Consider the following 18600-nt stretch of genomic DNA (forward strand, 5'->3'; position numbering starts at 1 on the left):
ATAATAATAAAAAAACATAGTAATATCTAAGTCTCTGCTAAGCAGAAATAGAGTATTAGAATTGACCATGAGAAACTTCCCAACACTTTTTCATACAGTTTTAAGTTAATATTTATCTATTATTTAAGCACTGAAAACAGTGCAAGATTACTTCCTAATTTTACATCAGGGATCCTTTCTTTTTTTTTTCTTTGATAATTCCATACATTTCTCTCTCTCCTGTACTCTGGGACTGTAGAATAAAAATAGCAGTAGGAAGTCAATTACTTAGGGGTTTTTTTTTTGGACCAGGGTGAGATAGATCATGCCAGCTGATGATCTTTATGCCTGAGAAAAGAAGCCATTGCAAACATTGTCATCAATTCTAAAAAGCACTGTAGTTTGTTGTGCTTGAAGTGGCTTCAAAACTTTGTTGGCAGGCTGGGAAGGTGGCTCAGTGGTAGAGCGCTTGCCTTGCATGCATGAGGCCCTGGGTTCGATTCCTCAGCACCACATAAGAAGAAAATAAAAGCCAGAAGTGGCGCGGTGGCTCAAGTGGTAGAGCACTAGCCTTGAGCTGAAGAGCTGGGGGACAGTGCCCAAGCCTAGAGTTCAAGCCCCACGACCAAAACCAAAAAAAAAACAAACTTTGTTGGCATGTCAGTAGCCCTAGGTCTAGGCAGAGTGTCAAGTTTTTACTGTATCATCTCAAGTCTTTATTTAAATAATGTAGTTTTTCTTGTTTCACATGAATTTCCTTATAAAGACCTGATTTCTGCCACAGAAATCAGTATCAAAGCCTTTGCATCAGAAGGAAGTGGCAACTCTTAGAAGTATATAGAGAATCAGAGAATGTCAGGCCAGGGAAGGCTTTAGAAATGCTGCAGGATTTGATCAATCTTTTGTTGTAGAGAGTTAGGACACAGGGTAGAAAGCAATGTCCAGAGCAGATAGTAAGTCATGAAATAGATAAAGTGAAACTTTAAAACCTTACAAACCATAGTTATAGATAGCTTATTTGAAGACTTAGCATCTAGAAGCAGTGCCATTCTGAAGAGTGGAACAGGGCACACATTTAGTTCATTCCCCAGGGTGTATGGTGTGGAGCTGGTATGCATGCTGGCCAGAAGAAGCACAGATGAATTATTTGAATTTTACACAGACTTCTCCGTCTGTGTTTTTGAATCAGAAGCCACGAGTGTACACATAGCTACAACTGAAAATGCATACCTTTAGGAATTGAAAAGAGAGAAGGATGTTAAAGCTCTTAGAGTAAAATGTAATTCTCCCCTCTGGAGATCAAAAGTAAATTCAGCTTCTTCTTATGTTGTCTAGAGATCATTCTCTTCCCTTAAATGGTAGAGAAGATCTATATTAGAGAGTAAGAATAAAAACTGAAGTAATTCAAAGTACAGAGTGCAGGAAGAAAGAGATCTGTCCTGCTGAGGAGAGAAAAAAAATGAAGAATAAAAATGAAGCCAAAAGTCACCAGGTTGAAATACTTTATAGAAGTCAAGTGTTCTGTGAAACCAACTATCTTTGGGGAGAAATTTCTATGACAGGCAGATATCTAAGCTGTCTGTCTTCATCAGAAAGTAGACAAATACAAATTCCTTAAAGGCTGGAATCACAGTTATATTGTATGCAAATATATTACAACATTGGGTCTAATTGGCAAACTGAAAGAAACAGAGGGACAGCTAGGGGAAATGCTATGCTTCAGTTTACTGGAAGGAGGCAGGACTTATTACTAAATCCATGACTCTGCAGACAACGCCCTTTCATGCATCATCCTTACAGGCAAGCAGAATTGCCTTTTCTATAATTTTAGGTAAATTATTGAAATCTAGAGTTGCATGGGAAATAACCCAGTCTGGACTCAGAAGGAAAGGTGATGTGTTGTGTAATTACTGTGAGCTAACACTTTTTCATTATCTACTCAGTAAAAGAAACCAACTTAAAATCAAATAAATGAGATTTTTTTTCACTACTCTTCCACTCTCTCTTGTTGGCAGTTGAATGCATCATGTGTAATCAATGGGAATGGAGATGAATGAGCCTGTTATTGCTTGTTTTGTTTTGTTTTTTTGCTTTTGGTCGGTTGTGGGGCTTGAACTCTAGGCCTGGGCACTGTCCCTGAGCTCTTCAGCTCAAGGCTAGCACTCTACCATTTGAGTCACAGAGCTACTTCTGGCCTTTTCAAACCCAGGGCCTCATACATGCAAGGCAAGCACTCTACAATTAAGCTACCTTCCCAGACCCAGAATGAAGCTGTTTAATGAGTAAAATAAAATAGCAATTTACTAGACATTTGTGGCTCATGCCTATAATCCTAACTACTTAGGAGAATGAGATATGAGGGTCACAGTTTGAAGTCAGCATGGGCAGAAAAGTCTATGAGATTCTTACCTCCAATTAACCAACAAAAAGCCAGAAGTGAAGGGGTGACATTGTTAAAAAGAAATGTACTCATTACCTGACTTGTGAAGCTGTAACCCCTCTGTATATTACCTTTATAATAACAATAAAAACGTATATTACAAAAAGCCAAAAGTAGAGCTGTGGCTCAAGCCTTGAGCATAAAAGTTCAGGGATAGGACCCAGCCCTGAATTCAAGCCTCAGGACTGACACCAAAGAAATAAATACCATGGGGGAAGAACATACAAGAGAAACAAAAAAAATCACATAGTACATTTTAGATACATTAAGAACAATAGCAAGAAAAGAAAAACAAATTGTGTCCCTATCTTGGGGTTCATTTCACTTAGCATCATCTTATATGGTCATATGTATATAGCTTTTGACCTTTTCTGCTTGTGCTCGACTTATGCTAGTTATTGGAAATAAGGGAAACCATGGGACGTATGTTTCTTTGCGCCTGGCTTATTTCACTTAATATAATTTTCTCCAAGTCTTTCCATTTCCTAACAAATGGGGCAATGTCATTCTTTCTGATGGAGGCATAGAATTCCATCATATATATATCACATTTTCTTGATCCATTCATCTACTGAGGGGTATCTGGGTTGGTTCCATATATTAGCTATGGTAAATAATGCTGCGATAAACATAGTTGTGCTGGTAGCTTTACAACTTGGTGGGGGGAGGGGGAAGTTGGGGAAGTGAGGAGGGAAGGGATGGTAGGGGAAAAACAAAGGAGGAGGTAACAATGCTCAATAGGAAATGTAGTCATTATCTTACTCATGTAACTGTAACCCCTCTGTACACTATTTTTACAATAAAAACCATAAAAAAGAAAAAAATAAAATAAGACAGCAATTTGACAAATCTAGCTTCTTAAGTTTTTATAGCAAAATATTTGAAAGAATTTTAAATAATATGAGGTGGTCGTAAGGGGAACACTGTTCTAGGTCCTTGATCAGTTTCATCTAGCTTTGTGTCACTGTAAGAAAATACCTCAAAAATAAAAACTTAAAGGAGAAAATATTCATTTTGGCTCATGGTTTTAGAGGATTTTTGTTCTACCTCTCATTGCTTGAGGCTTGTTGTCAATCGTGGGTTGCTTTGGTCATGTTGTCAGGCAATAATTCATTATGGTAGGCTGTGTAGTACATGCACTATGATGGGTTGTCTTGGTACTATGGTCTGGCAGTATACCATCACACAGAAGAGGAAAGCTGAACATGTAGTATAGCTACGAATCTGGGTGTCAATATACCTTTCAAGGACATTCCCCAGTGATACTTTCTCCATTGAATCCCCATTGCTAAATGTCTACCACGTCTCAGTAGCTTCATCAACTGGGGATGGAGCCCTCAATAATGAAACTCTTGGAGCACATTTAAGATCAAAATCATAAAATTGTCAGTCCTATACTAATATGATGTCTTGAAATCAATATACAGGCATCTGTTAGCCTTAGAATATCATTTAAATTGAATAACTAGCTTATATTAGTGCATTCTAATTAAGCATACTGTTCTGGTCTTCAGTATAGTATTAAAAACTGTGATACACAATGAATTCCCAATTAATGGGAAATGATTAATTCAGTAGTACTGTAATAACAATTTAAAGTTCAAATGATTTTTTAAAGTACTTTTAATTATATGTATATTCACAAGTTAATTTTATTAAATTGGTGAATGCATGGGTATATACAGGTACATTATATATTAAAATATGTTTTTAACTTGATAATATTATATATGTATAAGTTATATACATATGTATACATATATACATATTCTTTTTACATACTTGGGTATAATATACCAAAAATTTAACAGTGGTTACTTGTCAATTCTGGGTTACTTGAGTCTGTTTTCTATATTTTCCTTTTCCTTATATATGGAAATATATACTAAAAATGAAACTAACATGAAAATATTTGGTAGATTTGTCAAAGTGTTACTTATTTTATTTATTTTAGTCAGTCATTGGGCTAGAACTCTGGGCCTGGTTGTTGTCCCTCAGCTTTGCAGCTCATGGTTAGTGCTCTACCACTTGAGCCACAATTCCACTTCCAGTTTTCTAGTGGTTTATTGGAGATAAGAGTCTCATGGACTTGCCTGCCCGGGCTGGCTTTGAACCACCATCTTCAGATCTCAGCCTCCTGAGTAGCTAGGATTACAGGTGTGAGTCACCAGCGCCCAGCTAATATTTTTATTAATAAGGAATTTATTACTAATCCAATGTGAGAAGGCAGAGGGAAAAATATTAAAAATGAATTTAGGACATGAATACATCATTTAAAGAACAAATTAAAAGGGGTAATAGATACACTGAAACATATTCACTAGTAGGTTGAGCGTGGTGGCACCACTCTATAATCCTAGCTCCTGCAGAGGTGGAGTTTGAGAAGACTATGGTTTGAGACCAGCATGAGCAAAACAGTAGGGAGAACTCCAACTCAAAAAACAATAAGGAACAGCTGGAAATTGCCATGTATATCTGTGAGTCCAATTATTGACAAGCATAAGAAGGAATATGAGACTCTATCTGAAACAAAAAGGCAAATAAGGGCTGAGAGTATGGTTCAAGTGGTAGAGCACCAACCTAGTAAGCAAGAATCCCAAATAAACAACAACAAAATCCTCAGACGAAAGAATGAATATTAAAATGAGATTTGTTTTTCATCTTTTAAGTTGCAAAGAGATGAGGCTGAAGGCTGTGGTAGTTATCCTTACTGTGGTAGTTATCCTTATACAATATGTATTTTGGTACAATCTTTTCAGACAATATGTTGACATCATATCTATTTAACATTTTAAATTATAGCGTTTGGCCTAGTACTTTTCATTGTATGGATACTTGGCAAGAGAAATGGTCAGAATACTATGATAACTAGCAAGACAATATTAAACAAGCTTTTAACTTTACTGATATGAACATGCAGGATGATGCCAGTAGGAACTTCAGCAATAATTTTGAGTGTTATGCTTAGAATTGGCCTTCTTGCAATTTGGATTTTATTATTAATTTTTGCTTCTAATTATTGTATTTTTAATAAAAATATTTTCAGTGCACAATGCAAAAGATTATGAAGAAAGGTGATTTTTATCTCAGTTCTTCATCTATTGGGTTGAACTGTTTGTGAAGCCCTTTAGAAGTAAGGCAATCTTTAAATCCAGGGAAGTAGTTAAAAAATACTGTTATTATTATAATCACAGAGTGGACTGTCTGGCCAATAAGCTGTAGGGCTGCTGTGGACATGACACTGAATGGGGGATAAATATGGGGTAAGGGGAAGAGAAATGGAGATGCAATTTAATCATAACAGTAGAGGTTTTGTGTAAATTTGGGAGCTAAAATATATGGGTTCTGACATTGATTCCATCATTTAGCATCTGTCTGCACTAAAGCAATGATCAGATACCTACATCATAAATTTTCATGAGGATTAAATGAATATACTATATGTAACATACTCTGAAAAGGATTAGACATAAAGAATCTAAACCCTGTTTAATATTTTTCTTTATTTATTTAGCTGGTACTAGGGCATATACTCAGGCCCTGGTCACTGACCCTTACCTTTTCACTGAAGGCTAAAGCTCAACTCTTCTTTTGGCTTTTTGGTGTTTAAATGAAGATCAATAGTCTCCCAGACTTTTTTCTATGGGCTGGCTTCTAACTCTAATCCTCAGATCTCAGCCTCCTAAGTAGCTAGGATTACAAGTGTCAGACAAAGATATCTGGCATTAATTTTTCTTTTTATAACAAATTTTATTTTTTTTCATAAACATACTGTACAAAAAGGTTACAGTTACATCAGTAAGGTGATGAGTATGTTTCTTGTCAGGCATTGTTACCCCTCTGTTGTTTTTCTCCCACTATCCCTTTTCCCTCCCCTCCCTTCTCTCCCCCCCTCCTCCATCTCCCCTCACCACCACCTTGACAAAATTGTAAGGTTCATTTCCAACATACTATTTTTATGTGAATATTTACACCAGTACTTTTTAAAAAATTTTTTTGAATACAACTGTAGGATTTAGAATGGGATTAATTTTTCCTTCTATGCTTACAAAGATTCCCCATTTTTCAACAGAGCTGGTGACCTTAAAATGGATAGGTTTTATATCTTGCTTTGGAATGTAGCCTTTAAAGAAAAATTTGATTGGGTGGGTGCCTTAATTTAGTGGCCTTCTGACTTCTAAAAATGCTTGCTTGTTTCATCTATGTGAGGAAGAGGTGGAAGCTAAACACTTAACTCAGGAGTGATTAGAGCTTCACAAGTTACTCAGTGTTCTATGTGGATCATCCTTTAATTTAAGGTTAGCTGATGTTGAAAAAGATCTAATTGATTTTGTTCTGGAACAGCGTGGAAAGTCCCAGCATTTCTTAGCTTTCACACATAATCTGAAAACCTCAGTCTTTTTTTTTTTTTTTTCGGTTTCTCTATTACAGGTTTACCTTGTTGGCAGCTTCCCTTTTGAAAAATAATTGCTAAGCATATTAAATACTGAGCTTGGATTGAGAGTATGATTATTTTTTTCAATTTTAATTAAGTGCTATGCTTTGATTCAGAGAGGAAAGGCATCTCTTCAAAATAAGTACTTCATAAACTCTTGGAATGAATCCACTGTTCAAATTTCATAAAGAATAAAATCAATTTACTTGACTTTATATTCCTTGAGATTTTAGACACTAGATATGGACAGAAACATACTCTGACTTATAAAATTGGATGGAAAAGGCAGATATACAACTTTTTGCATTAAAAGTTACAATTTTGTTACTGTATTTATACACATTTGTGGAAAGATTAAGCTTTAACATTGGAGAAATCCTCACAAAAATATTATTAAAAGAATCCCAACACAAACGTTTGAATGTCTTAGGTAAAATTATGAATATATACCAAACTGAGGGATGGAGCAGAAGCCAAGTGTCAGCAGCTCATACCTGTAATCCTAGCTACTCAGGAAGACTACTGAGATCTGAGCATTAAGGTTCAAACCTAGCACAGGCAGAAAAGTATGGGAGACTGCTCTCAAATTAACCAGCAAAAAATGTAGAGGTGTGGTTCAAGTGGTAGAGTACCAGCCTTGAGCCATAAAGCCAAAGGAAACTATAAGACCTTGAATTCTAGGACCAGTACCAATACAAAATGAAAATAATGAATCAATCAATCAATATGAATAAATGAAATAGATGGAGCAGAAGGACAGAAATGGTTGTGCGGAGCCTCATGAAGTAAGTAGAGTGAACTATAAGAAAGATGAAGTAGAGCAGATATCTATCCAGATTGTGAAAGGCTCTGAATACCTGTCTAAGAAGTTGGTTGTTCCACTGGCATCAGGGCCCCCAGTGTGACAAAGTCAGGGTTGTTCTTTAAGAAATACAGTTGTTGAGAAGCCTCTGGAAGAGGATGAAAGAGGACTAGAGTACTACTGTCCCCAGGGCCATCTAAAGGCCCTTCAAATCATTTAGTATGCTTCTCATTGATTGTCTATGGTCTGTCTGTATCTGCTTGTATGATGATTTTTTAAGCCCATGATGATATAATAAATATACAAATGGTCCTTGGTAGAAGAGAGGGCTACCCTTGATTGATACATTTAGAATTAGCTACACGCTCTTTCTTAGGGTCTCATCTATTGCTATTAAAAGTAAAAGCAATTTTTATTCCCTTTGATAACTACTTAGTTCTAGCCAAATATACCCAGTCCTTGGTTTTTTTCTAATCTTACTTCTCTTTCAACTCAAGAGAACGAATACTGTAATAAGATACCCCACTATCTCCTTAACTGAGCTTTGCAAAACCTAAACATTTCCCTTCTACACCTATTTTTACCCATAGAATACAGACATAGATTGAAGAGCACAAAATTGTCTCAATTTCTAACTTTCCAGAAGTTTGTAAGTACCATATTGTTCCTTATTTAAATCTACATGACATGCATAAAGAACATAAAGCAACTATTTTCTTTTTCTTTCTTTTCTTTTTCTTTTTTCTTTTTGTTGTTGTTGGTTATGGGGCTTGAACTCTGGGACTGGGCGGTCTCCCTCAGTTCTTCAGCTCAAGGCCAGCGCTCTACCACTTGAGGAATTGCGCCACTTCTGGTTTTCTGGTGGTTTATTGGACATGAGAGTCTCATGAACTTTCCTGCCCAGGCTGCCTTTAAACCTCAATCCTCATATCTCAGCCTCCTGAGTAGCTAGGATTACAGGCCTAAGCCACCAATGCCCAGCAAAACAACTATTTTCTATGTGTAAAGATTTATCTGTATGCTTATTTTTCTCCCACAGTGATATAAAATGAAGCTATTTGATATATTATGACAAGGACAGTGACATTTCAAATTAGGGAAAAAAATGTGTTATTCAATACATGATAAATATACTTTTGTTTTTAACAAGCACTTAGAGACATTTTGTTTCTCATAAAAATTCTGGAAAACAAGACTTCTATGTAAAAAGAATGTAAATTCTGTTGCTGTGATTTTGAAATATATTAGCAGTGCTTTATAGTGTTGAGATCAAAGGCCTTATCTAAAAGACTTTTCTGAAAACCAACAGATCATACAGTAAAAAAATAATATAGTCAGGTGTTGGTGGCTCACACCTGTAATCCTAGCTACTCAGGAGGTTGAGATCTGAGGATCGCAGTTCAAAGCCAGCCTCATCAGAAAAGCCCCTGTGAGACTTTTATCACAATTAAACACTCAAAAAACAGAAGTGGTGGGGCTGGGAAGGTGGCTCAGTGGTAGAGCACTTGCCTTGCATGCATGAGGCCCTGGATTCGATTCCTCAGCATCACATAAGCAAAAAAAAGAAAAAAGCCAGAAGTGGTGCTGTAGCTTAAGAGGTAGAGGGCTAGCCTTGAGCTGAAGAGCTGAGGGACAGCGTCCAGGCCCAGAGTTCAGGCCCCACGACCGGACCCCCAAAAAAAACAAACAAAAAAAAACAGAAGTGGTTCTGTGGCTCAAAAGTGGTTGAGTGCTAGCCTTCAGCAAGATCTCAGGGACAGGGCCCAGGCCCTGAGTTCAAGCCCCATGACAGGAAAACAATAATAATGATAACAATAACAATAATTTCTCCATAGAAAGATTAAAATTCCAGACTGTCATGAAAGTTGGGGAACCAGATAAACAGAAAAGTATTCATAGCACTTACAGGAAAGAAACTGAGCAACTGTTGTAAAACGTATTCAGCAAAATTCTAGTTTTTCTGCATAGCATATGTTTTGACCCCCACATGTAAGAAATCTTTTTGAGTTGTGAGTTTATAACAGTGATATGCTAATTCAGGGGTAACACTAATCCCTAAGTCTGAGGCCACTAAGCTTTAAGACCTCTGGAGAAATGACTGAGAATACAAAGTTATGAATTTTAAATGGAGTTAGTACCAATTCCTGAGGAATATTAACTTAAGATCCTTAGTTTTGTTCATTTATCTTTAAAAGATGGATAATAATGATTCTTAGATTATTAGGTTGTTGGAAAATTAAAGCACATTACCAAACCCCTGATGTTTACAGCTCAGTGCTATTTTGTAATGAGCATACAGAAGTGTTACTTCTTTGTGACCTCTGCTTAAATCAATGCATGATTCTTACATCAGCTACCTACACTCATTCCAGAATCAAGCATTGTCAGAGGTTCTTTAATTAACTAGCTCTCTTATGGAAATGTTTGTGTTAAGTTCCAATTAATGCTCACTATTAGCTAGTTTTTCACTTGGAGAATATCATAAAGAAAAAAAAACACATACCCATGCATTGCTCCATTTTCTCTGTATTATTTAATATCTAAGTACAGATTCCACTGTTTTACTTATACAATATAGACAGGGGCAAATTAAGGGGAACTATCCAAGTAAAGTAAGAGAAATATGACTAATCATCTAAAACATGTCTCTGTATTCTGGGCAAAGGCACAGGTCTTCTCTGTAATAGTCTTTAGAAATCATTTAGTTCTGCAGCTCTCTCATTTCACAAATGAGGAATTGGAATCCAGAGTGGTTAAGTAACTTGCCCTTGGGGCACAGAGCTAGTTAAAAACAGACCTAGAAACACAGTCCCTAACTCCCAGTCCAGGGCTCTTTTCTTCAACTACCCAAAGTTGTTAAGTAGTGCAGTGGACAGACTGTCTTGGATTTTTGTCTAGAATCTGGGAACATATATGTTAGACTGAGAAAATTGTGAGATTCCTTCATACTGTGAATTTGACTTTTCACCCAGAGATCCCACAGGAAATCTATTAACTCAGGAAGACAACATTTGTTTACCTTTTGATTGTATACCATAAACACTTGAAATCTTGCCTTTAGATTTAGGGGTCAAATGACTATATTATCCCAAAAGAACTTACCACAGTAATGGTGCAGCTGTATAGCTGTACCCACAGCATCTATTCTAGAGCAGTCCTACCCAGGCATGGTGCATTCAGGACTGCCTGAAAATATCTAAGGGTTGGGCTTGCAGCTCTGGAAAGTCTAATGTAATAGACCTGGGGCCCATCTACATTGGTTCTCCAAAAGTACCTTGGGTGATTCTTAGGATTATCCTAGTGTTGAACCACTGTAATAAAACACACAGCTTTAAAGAAGCAACGCTCTGCATTCCATTACCATTCACCTGACAGGATAAAGTTGAAACACTGCAAAATTGTTATAAATATTTGTGCTATATACTGTAAGTTTTTGTTTCTTTGCTTTGTACCCAACATTTACATGGCTCATGGCAGGAGTAAGAGAGGTTGTTCTTGCTAAAATTTACATGAGGAAATAAATGTTTTGTGCAACCTAGGTTTGTGGTGTGGCAATATTATCAGATTCTTGAATATTTGAGATCAACTGTTATGTTAGGGGAGATGGATGTTAACTAACAAAAGCAATATTGCCAATAATTCAATGGCGTTAAGATAACTTTTAGTCCAATGACTGTATCATTTTTATATGCATGTATATAGATGCATTTTATAGATACCAAGATGAAAGGAAAGAGGAAGCAAATGCAAAGTCATAAACATATTTGCAAACTCAGTTTCTGAAATTGATATAATAATCTATTCTGACTTCTAATTTTCTTTTCATCTTCTAACTAGATTCAAGCACTGAGCAATAATGAAAGAGTACTGATTCATATAACCAGCAGGTTGCATTGTACTTTCATTGTACTGTGATAACCAAAACCAGATTCTACATGAATATTCTTTTGATTATTAGGACTTGAATACAGAGCCTGGTACTCTCACTTGGCTTTTTCACTCAAGAATTGTGTTCTACCACTTGAGCCACAGGTCTACTTTCAGATTTTTGCTATTTGAATGAAAATCAGAGTCTCACAGATTTTTCTACTCCACCTGGTTTTAAACCTTGGTCCTCAGATGTCAGCCTCCTGAGTAGCTAGGATTACAGATATGAGCTACCAGAACCCAGTTTACATGATTATTCTTATGTATTTATACAAATACATGTTTAAGGTAAAAAAAACACTGTCATGCTTCATGAAAAATTCTATTAGTCATTTGAGTGGAGAGAACATGTAAAATAATAGGTTTCATTACCCACTTACAGGAAAAAGTATCTTTCTTTGAGTCTTAATTTTAAAAAAGTGTTTAATAGAGGAAATGCAAAAGAAAATTGAAAATTTTTGTTTTTATTATGCACATATTTCCTAGGATTTCTATTTATGTATTATAGAAGTTTTGACAAGCTAACAAGACTAATCGCTTATATTATTATGGAAATAGGTTCTGAAAAAAATCAAATGGCTCATGTCATTGAGTCGTTTGAAACCACTAGTATTTATCAGAGGAAAATAGGTGAATACTTTTTAGCCAACAGGCAGTAGGTATGGATTTTTATATCGAGGAAATATAACAGTAGAATTAAGTATATTCCTCTAGTTTGTAACTCAGTATAATCAGTTTTGAAGTCCCAAATGTAGTTGTTTTTTTTTAAAGAGCCTTCCTTTCCCTGAAGTTTTAGTTTTGTAAAACTTAAAAATAACTTTCTGAAATGCCTTCTGTAAGTGGTAGTAGTGGTATGTGGTAAATTTGTTTGGGGAGATTCTGATTTGTTTTTAGGAGAGAGTTCACTTTCTTATGAAAGAGACAGGTAAAGTTTTACCTGTCTGTCTCTCTTCTTTTTTTTTTTTCTCCTTTTCTTTTAAAGATTGGTGATAAGGAATTCTAACTACTTAATGAGATGGGAGAGGCTTCACTCCATTGGAGTGGAGGAGTCCAGGTGGAAGTTGATGGATTGGACAGGTAAAGAGAAGAGTCCCGCCCCCTCATGCCTATGGTTGGGTATATATTAGAGAACCTTAAACTATGTACAGAGAGAGAAAGAGAGAGAGGGATTTGAGTTCTGTTATCTTCTTGGTAGATTCCTATTGTAAGGGTCTCAGAGGGGGTGGGGGGGTTGCAAAAATCCTGGAACCAGAAGAGAAGACAACAGCCTTGATCAATCTTACAGCTAACATGTTGTACCTGGAAAACAATGCCCAGACTCAATTTAGTGAGGTAAGGATTCTAGATTTTTAACGTTCCATTTAGAGATGATTTTTCAGTCTTAGTTTTTAAAATAGAAACTTACATATTTGTGGTTCTTGGTTATCCAATGTAATTTTTTTTTGCAAATTGTATATAGGAATCTCCTTTACTTAGCGAATGTTTTCTATTTAGTGACTCTGAGATATTCTTTTTGATTCCATTGATTTTGTTTTTAAATTTAAGTGAAAGATAAAATAGTGGGAGAAAAGAGAAAAGTAAAGTCCTGGGTGGCACTATGTATGTAAAGAAATTTAGTATTTTATTTTTTAAAAAAATCACTTTTTATGAAAAATAGACTGCGAAAGCAGATCACATTCTGCTGGCTATACTGGAATAACTCAGTTGATGGGTATTCTTGTATCAGTGAGACAAAGTAGGTGATGTGTCTTTAACTTTTTATCTCAGATCTATATATCCAGATTTCATCCTAAAAACAAATAGAGTTTAGTTTTTCAAAGTAATCAGGAGTTATTTTTTTTAGAGCCATCTTCGTTTATTACTTATGTCAATCCATACACGCATTTAAATTCAGAAGAAACTTTAGTAATGTCTGTATTATCTGGCTGTTTGCTTAAACGTTTACTGTATAATGACAAATAAAGGTATTTCAGGTTATAAATGAATAACTGTTTATGCATGCATCCATGTAAGTGTGCAGGAGGGCATTTCAGATCCTATTCAAGATCCTGGTGTCGGACTTAGGCAGTCTCAGACTTAACAAATTTGACTTAAGGATTTACAACATTGAGCCAAGGGATAAAGGGAAAGAAAAGTACTGAAGGGACTGTAAGGCTTTGAAGAAGTTTCCTAAAGTTGAGGGAGGTCTGACAACAATATTAGTTTACATTCCTCCAAATAGAGCAGCTGTGTTGACACTAATCAGATGGGGTGGAAGGGGGAGAAGGCTAGTTGTTCAGTGTTTGAGATAAAAATGCTTGCAGGTGAATGCTTGGAAAAATAGGTTAGAGTACTCAAATCAAGCTTCTTGAACGTCAAAACAAAATGCATAGTACTCAGTACAGACCGCAAAAGGAAGCGCCAGCAAAGAGCAACCAAGCAGGGCAGAGGCACTATGGAATGACCATGCTATTGTCTAGACACCTGAACTGTGTAAATATAGCAGGGGAAATATCAAGTTATCTAAAGAAGCAAAAGGAAGTGTCTATTTTCCTTTAAAACACTCATGCAGCCACGCTTGTGTTCAGGAACAGAAACTTGAGTTTCTTGTTTAATATTGAAAGTTAGCTTAAAATCTTAGCAAACTTTTTTTTTTTTAAATGGAGGTCACTTTTTTGATTAGCTTGTGGTTTCTCTTGGAGACAATTCTGCTCAGTCTGTAAAAGAAATGATTCGTCAGGCCATATATGATTTTATCTGTACTTGTTACTAAGCTATGTTAAATAAGATTTCTAAACAGGGTGCAATCTGACTAAGTATGTTGAAGAATTAAAGAGGAGAACCAAACGTTGGTTCCGAGATAGAAGAAAAAAATTACTGGTGGAAAGTGGGGAAAATGTTTTTTGTTGCTGTTTTTTTGTTTTGTTTTCAGTGAAATGTTCTGAAATAAAAGACCTGCGTGTTTGTAATCATTAAAAGGTATTTTTAGAATTATTGTCTTCTATAGAGGCAATGAATTATGCTATATGTGAAAATATAATGTCCCTATGATGCTTGGACCTATCTTTACAAAGTGGTTTACATTTTCCTAATGTTAGGGAAATGTGTGGTTCTGAGTTCAAAAGGCTGTACTTGTCTCTTTTCTATTGGAATGCTGCTAAAATGTGAAGAAATCTCTGAAAAAATATGGCTGAACTTTTCTACCTTCCCTGTGTGCTTTTGTGTTCTTAATATGACTTCCAGATTCTTCTGCCAGTGTACCTATTATGGGATAACTTCATGGTGGGATTTCCTTGCCATTTAAGTTCATCTCTTTTTTTCTGCTTAGAATTCTTCTGTAAGATCTAGTCCTGTCTTAAAATGCTGTCTACATGCAAGTATCTGAAATCCTAGGTCCCTGTGACCCTAAGACTCCTTAAATATCAAAATTGTGATGTTGTAGTGTCAAGTTTATTACGAAATTCTGGAAACCTACTATTACTGCACAAGAACACTTAAAATAGTCCAGACTATCAACAGAAAAGGTGCAGATTTTCCAGTGAGAGGAAAACTTATTTAAAACCTATAATCAATTCTTAGACTTCAAATCATTTTTAATTTGCTTAACATTTTGAGTTGATATCCTAAAACAATATAAAAGCAGGGCCTCCTCTCTCTCTCTCTCTCTCTCTCTCTCTCTCTCTCTTACTCTCTCTCTCTCTCACTCTCTTTCACAACCTTCTAGTTATTTTCCCTCCAGCAGAGTTGGATTTAAGGAAACTGTTCATGAACAGGAAGGGTCCGGAAGGGAGGAGAAAATGGACAAGATGTAACAGGCAGGGCTTGGGCTTAAGGTGCAACTCTAGGGTGACAACTGGGAAATTTCAAGCAAGCTCCACATCTCAGATATGGAGAAAGAGAGCTTGAAAGGAAAGAGGTTTCTTCATTCCTGGAGTTTTACAGGAACTTTCTTGCCAGAGTTATGTCAGAGATGTGTGTTTGTGTGTGTGTGTGTGTGTGTGTATGTGTGTGTGTGTGTGTGTATGTGTGTGTGCGTGCGTGCATATGTGCATGTGTGCATGTGTGTGTATGTATGCATACAAACACAGAGTCTCAAATTCCATCTTAGAAAGATATATTTACTGAAACTGGCTTGGTAAATCAATTATCATACCAAACAGAACTCAAGTTCCATATACCATTTTGCAAATCAGTGTTTAATGAGTTTTCTTTTCATATTTGGGAAAGCTATGTATAAATCTTGGAGTTCTACTAATCCATAATGTCTCCTTAATTCCAGGGAGAGATTGAATATGTGTCGTTCAGAGTATAAGTTCCAGAAAGCATTCTGGGAAAAGCTACTTGCATTCAAGAAGAAAGTGGCCAAAGCAGCAGTAGGAGCTCTGAGAATCCAGACTTTCCCATGATGTGTTTCTCAGGTGTTTTAATTACCCAGACCAAAGAACAGCGGTCAAGAAGCAGAGCTGTTCGTTAAATTCAAGTGCTGGCTAGGCCTCTTCCCTGATTCTGTGCTATGGCATTAGATCACACTACTTGTTTTCCAATTGGGTGCCCTCAGCCCGGCCCACAGGGGACTGGGAGAAAGAGATCTTAGATGGGAGATCACAGATCATACCTCCCTTCACTACTATTAGAAAAATGACTTGGCGATAGTAAACTACCTATTCTTTATCTAGATCAGGGAAAGTATGTTTGTTTGGTTTTGACTTTTTAGAAGAGCAGTGATCCTCAACGGGCTGTGAGGAGCAGGGAGCATGAATGGATGTCTGGATTTTCTATAGAAACCAAAAGAGGGCTGGTTGCTTTTTCTTCATGTTTAGTAAGATTTTCTAGACACATTATTGCTAACATTTTCCCAGAGATGACCATATAGAGACATTAGATTTCATATTCTACGTATTTAAGGAAGTATATATGTGAGATCATGAGATTTTTGTTTATCAAAGAAGAATATGGGTCAAATAGTTGAGAAATATGTTGTCACAAATGCCCTCTAGCTTTCTTTGATATATATACGATTGTTTAGGGTGTGACTTGAGCCCTTCCTTGAAAGAGAGGCATAAATTAAATATATATATATATATATATATTTCCTTAATACTTCAATTATGAAGCTAGACATTTTTCTCCTGCTGAATGTTCTCACATTCTAATTATTTTATGTCAATAGCCAAGGAAGAATGAGCAAAGATAAATAAAAGATGATTCAGTTACTTCATAATTATTGTAACTTACATGAAGTTTTATAGTTTTGTTTTGTTTGGTTTGGGATTTTGGTGTGTGTGTGTGCGCGCACGTGTGCATATGTTCATGTGCACATACACACGTGCACACGTGCCTCGGTCCTGGGCTTAATCTCAGAGCCTGGGTACTGTCCCTGAACTTTTTCAACCAAAGCTAGCACTGTACTACTTGAGCTACAGTTCCATTTCCAGTTGTTCTTGGTGGTTACTTGGAATCCCACATACTTTCCTGCCCAGGCTGGCTTTGTACCATGAGCCTCCGATCTCAGCCTCTTGAGTAGCTAGGATTAAGGCTTGAGACATAGCCGAGCTACTATTTGGAAAGGAAGATTTTTTTCTTTTTCATACCAGTGGACTTTCCATTTTCTTTTCGTATCTCATGAGCAATAGTTATGATAATAATACATTATTTTCCAGTGCCAATTTTGAGGAGCCTGTACAATGTGTTCAATAGGAAAGGTTTATTTGGGATATGGAAGATAATGAATTGAACTATTAAGGGAAAACTTGTTGTAGAAGTTAATCTTAGTCCTAATCTACTCTTAAAAACACACAATTTGGAAGCATGATGAAGAGAAATGTGTCTCCTTTTTTTTAATTTTTGATTGTCAGTCATAAGGCTTGAACTCTGGGCCTGGGCACCATCCCTGAGCTCTTAAGCTCAAGGCTAGCACTCTACCACTTGAACCACAGCACCACTTCCAGTTTTCTGGTAGTTAATTGGAGATAAGAGTCTCACAAACTTTCCTGCCCTGGCTGGCTTTGAACTGTGATCCTCAGATCTCAGCTTCCTGAGTAGATAGGATTAAACAGCTATGAGCCACTGGTGCCTGGCTTACTGTGGCTTATTAATGTACTACTTCTCTAAACATTTTATAATTTTTTTTTTGGGTCCGGTCGTGGGGCCTGAACTCTGGGCCTGCATGCTGTCCCTCAGCTCTTCAGCTCAAGGCTAGCGCTCTACCACTTGAGCCACAGCACCACTTCCGGCTTTTTTCTTTTTGCTTATGTGGTGCTGAGGAATCGAACCCAGGGCCTCAGGCATACAAGGCAAGCACTCTACCACTGAGCTACCTTCCCAGCCCTACATTTTATAATTTTTATTTATGTTTTTTGGCTGAGTTGTACTTTGCCAATATCTATCAGAAGCAGTATTCAATAGATGAAACAGAAGTTAGGGAAAAATCTTACTTATTCTTTTCAAATAAAGATTTGTGAAGCACCAATTATGTATATAATATTATGTAAGATCTAGAATGGGGTACAAATTATTTCCTAGACTGACATTTAAAGCTCATTGGGAAAATGAAACAATTATACATAAACATATACTTAAAACAAGCCAGATCTTAAATGCTTTATGAAAAACATGAGCAAAATAAAATGGCAAAGAAAATGGAAGGCCATAATAAGGAAATCAAGAAAGCCTGTATGTATATGCAATATGCAGCTGTACTTGGAAAGAGAAGGAGAACTTCCCACCTCTTAAAGCTGCAAGACCAAAGGAAGATTTCGGGTAAAGCCAAAATAAGAAAGGCACAGGGAAGGGCCGATGATTGATGTACTCAGAAATGTCAAATAAATGGTTCATATAGAATTGAAAGCAGGTGGTATTAGAGGATCAAGTTAGAATCCTAAGATAGAGTGGCTTAGGAAGGGCCATACCACTGGGAGGTGAATAGATTTAATGTAGTGGCAATGTTAAGCCTTGGAAGGGTTTGTAAGAGGAGTGGTAGAATTGAAGGTCTCCGAGAGAGCCCTTGGTGTGTATGCATGGCTTTGTGTGACTGGTTGG

The 18600-nt window shown here is 36.5% G+C and overlaps 1 protein-coding gene across 8 annotated transcripts in view; it reads left to right on the forward strand.

Moving 5' to 3' along the window:
* Tp63 (tumor protein p63) overlaps positions 1-18600 on the forward strand; it is a 211459-nt gene that overhangs the window by 105109 nt on the left and 87750 nt on the right. For 4 of the 8 annotated variants that reach the window (XM_013019340.1, XM_013019346.1, XM_013019348.1 and 1 more), the window contains exon 1: positions 12736-12915. The exons of the other annotated variants lie outside the window; for them this stretch is intronic. In XM_013019340.1, coding sequence (XP_012874794.1) covers positions 12874-12915 — 42 coding nt within the window. In that variant the 5' untranslated portion in view covers positions 12736-12873. Of the gene's footprint in view, positions 1-12735; positions 12916-18600 lie in introns of those variants that run through there. 8 annotated transcript variants of the gene reach the window in all.

The sequence above is a fragment of the Dipodomys ordii genome, unplaced genomic scaffold, assembly GCF_000151885.1.
Source record: "Dipodomys ordii isolate 6190 unplaced genomic scaffold, Dord_2.0 Scaffold45, whole genome shotgun sequence".
Taxonomy (NCBI): Eukaryota; Metazoa; Chordata; class Mammalia; order Rodentia; family Heteromyidae; genus Dipodomys; species Dipodomys ordii.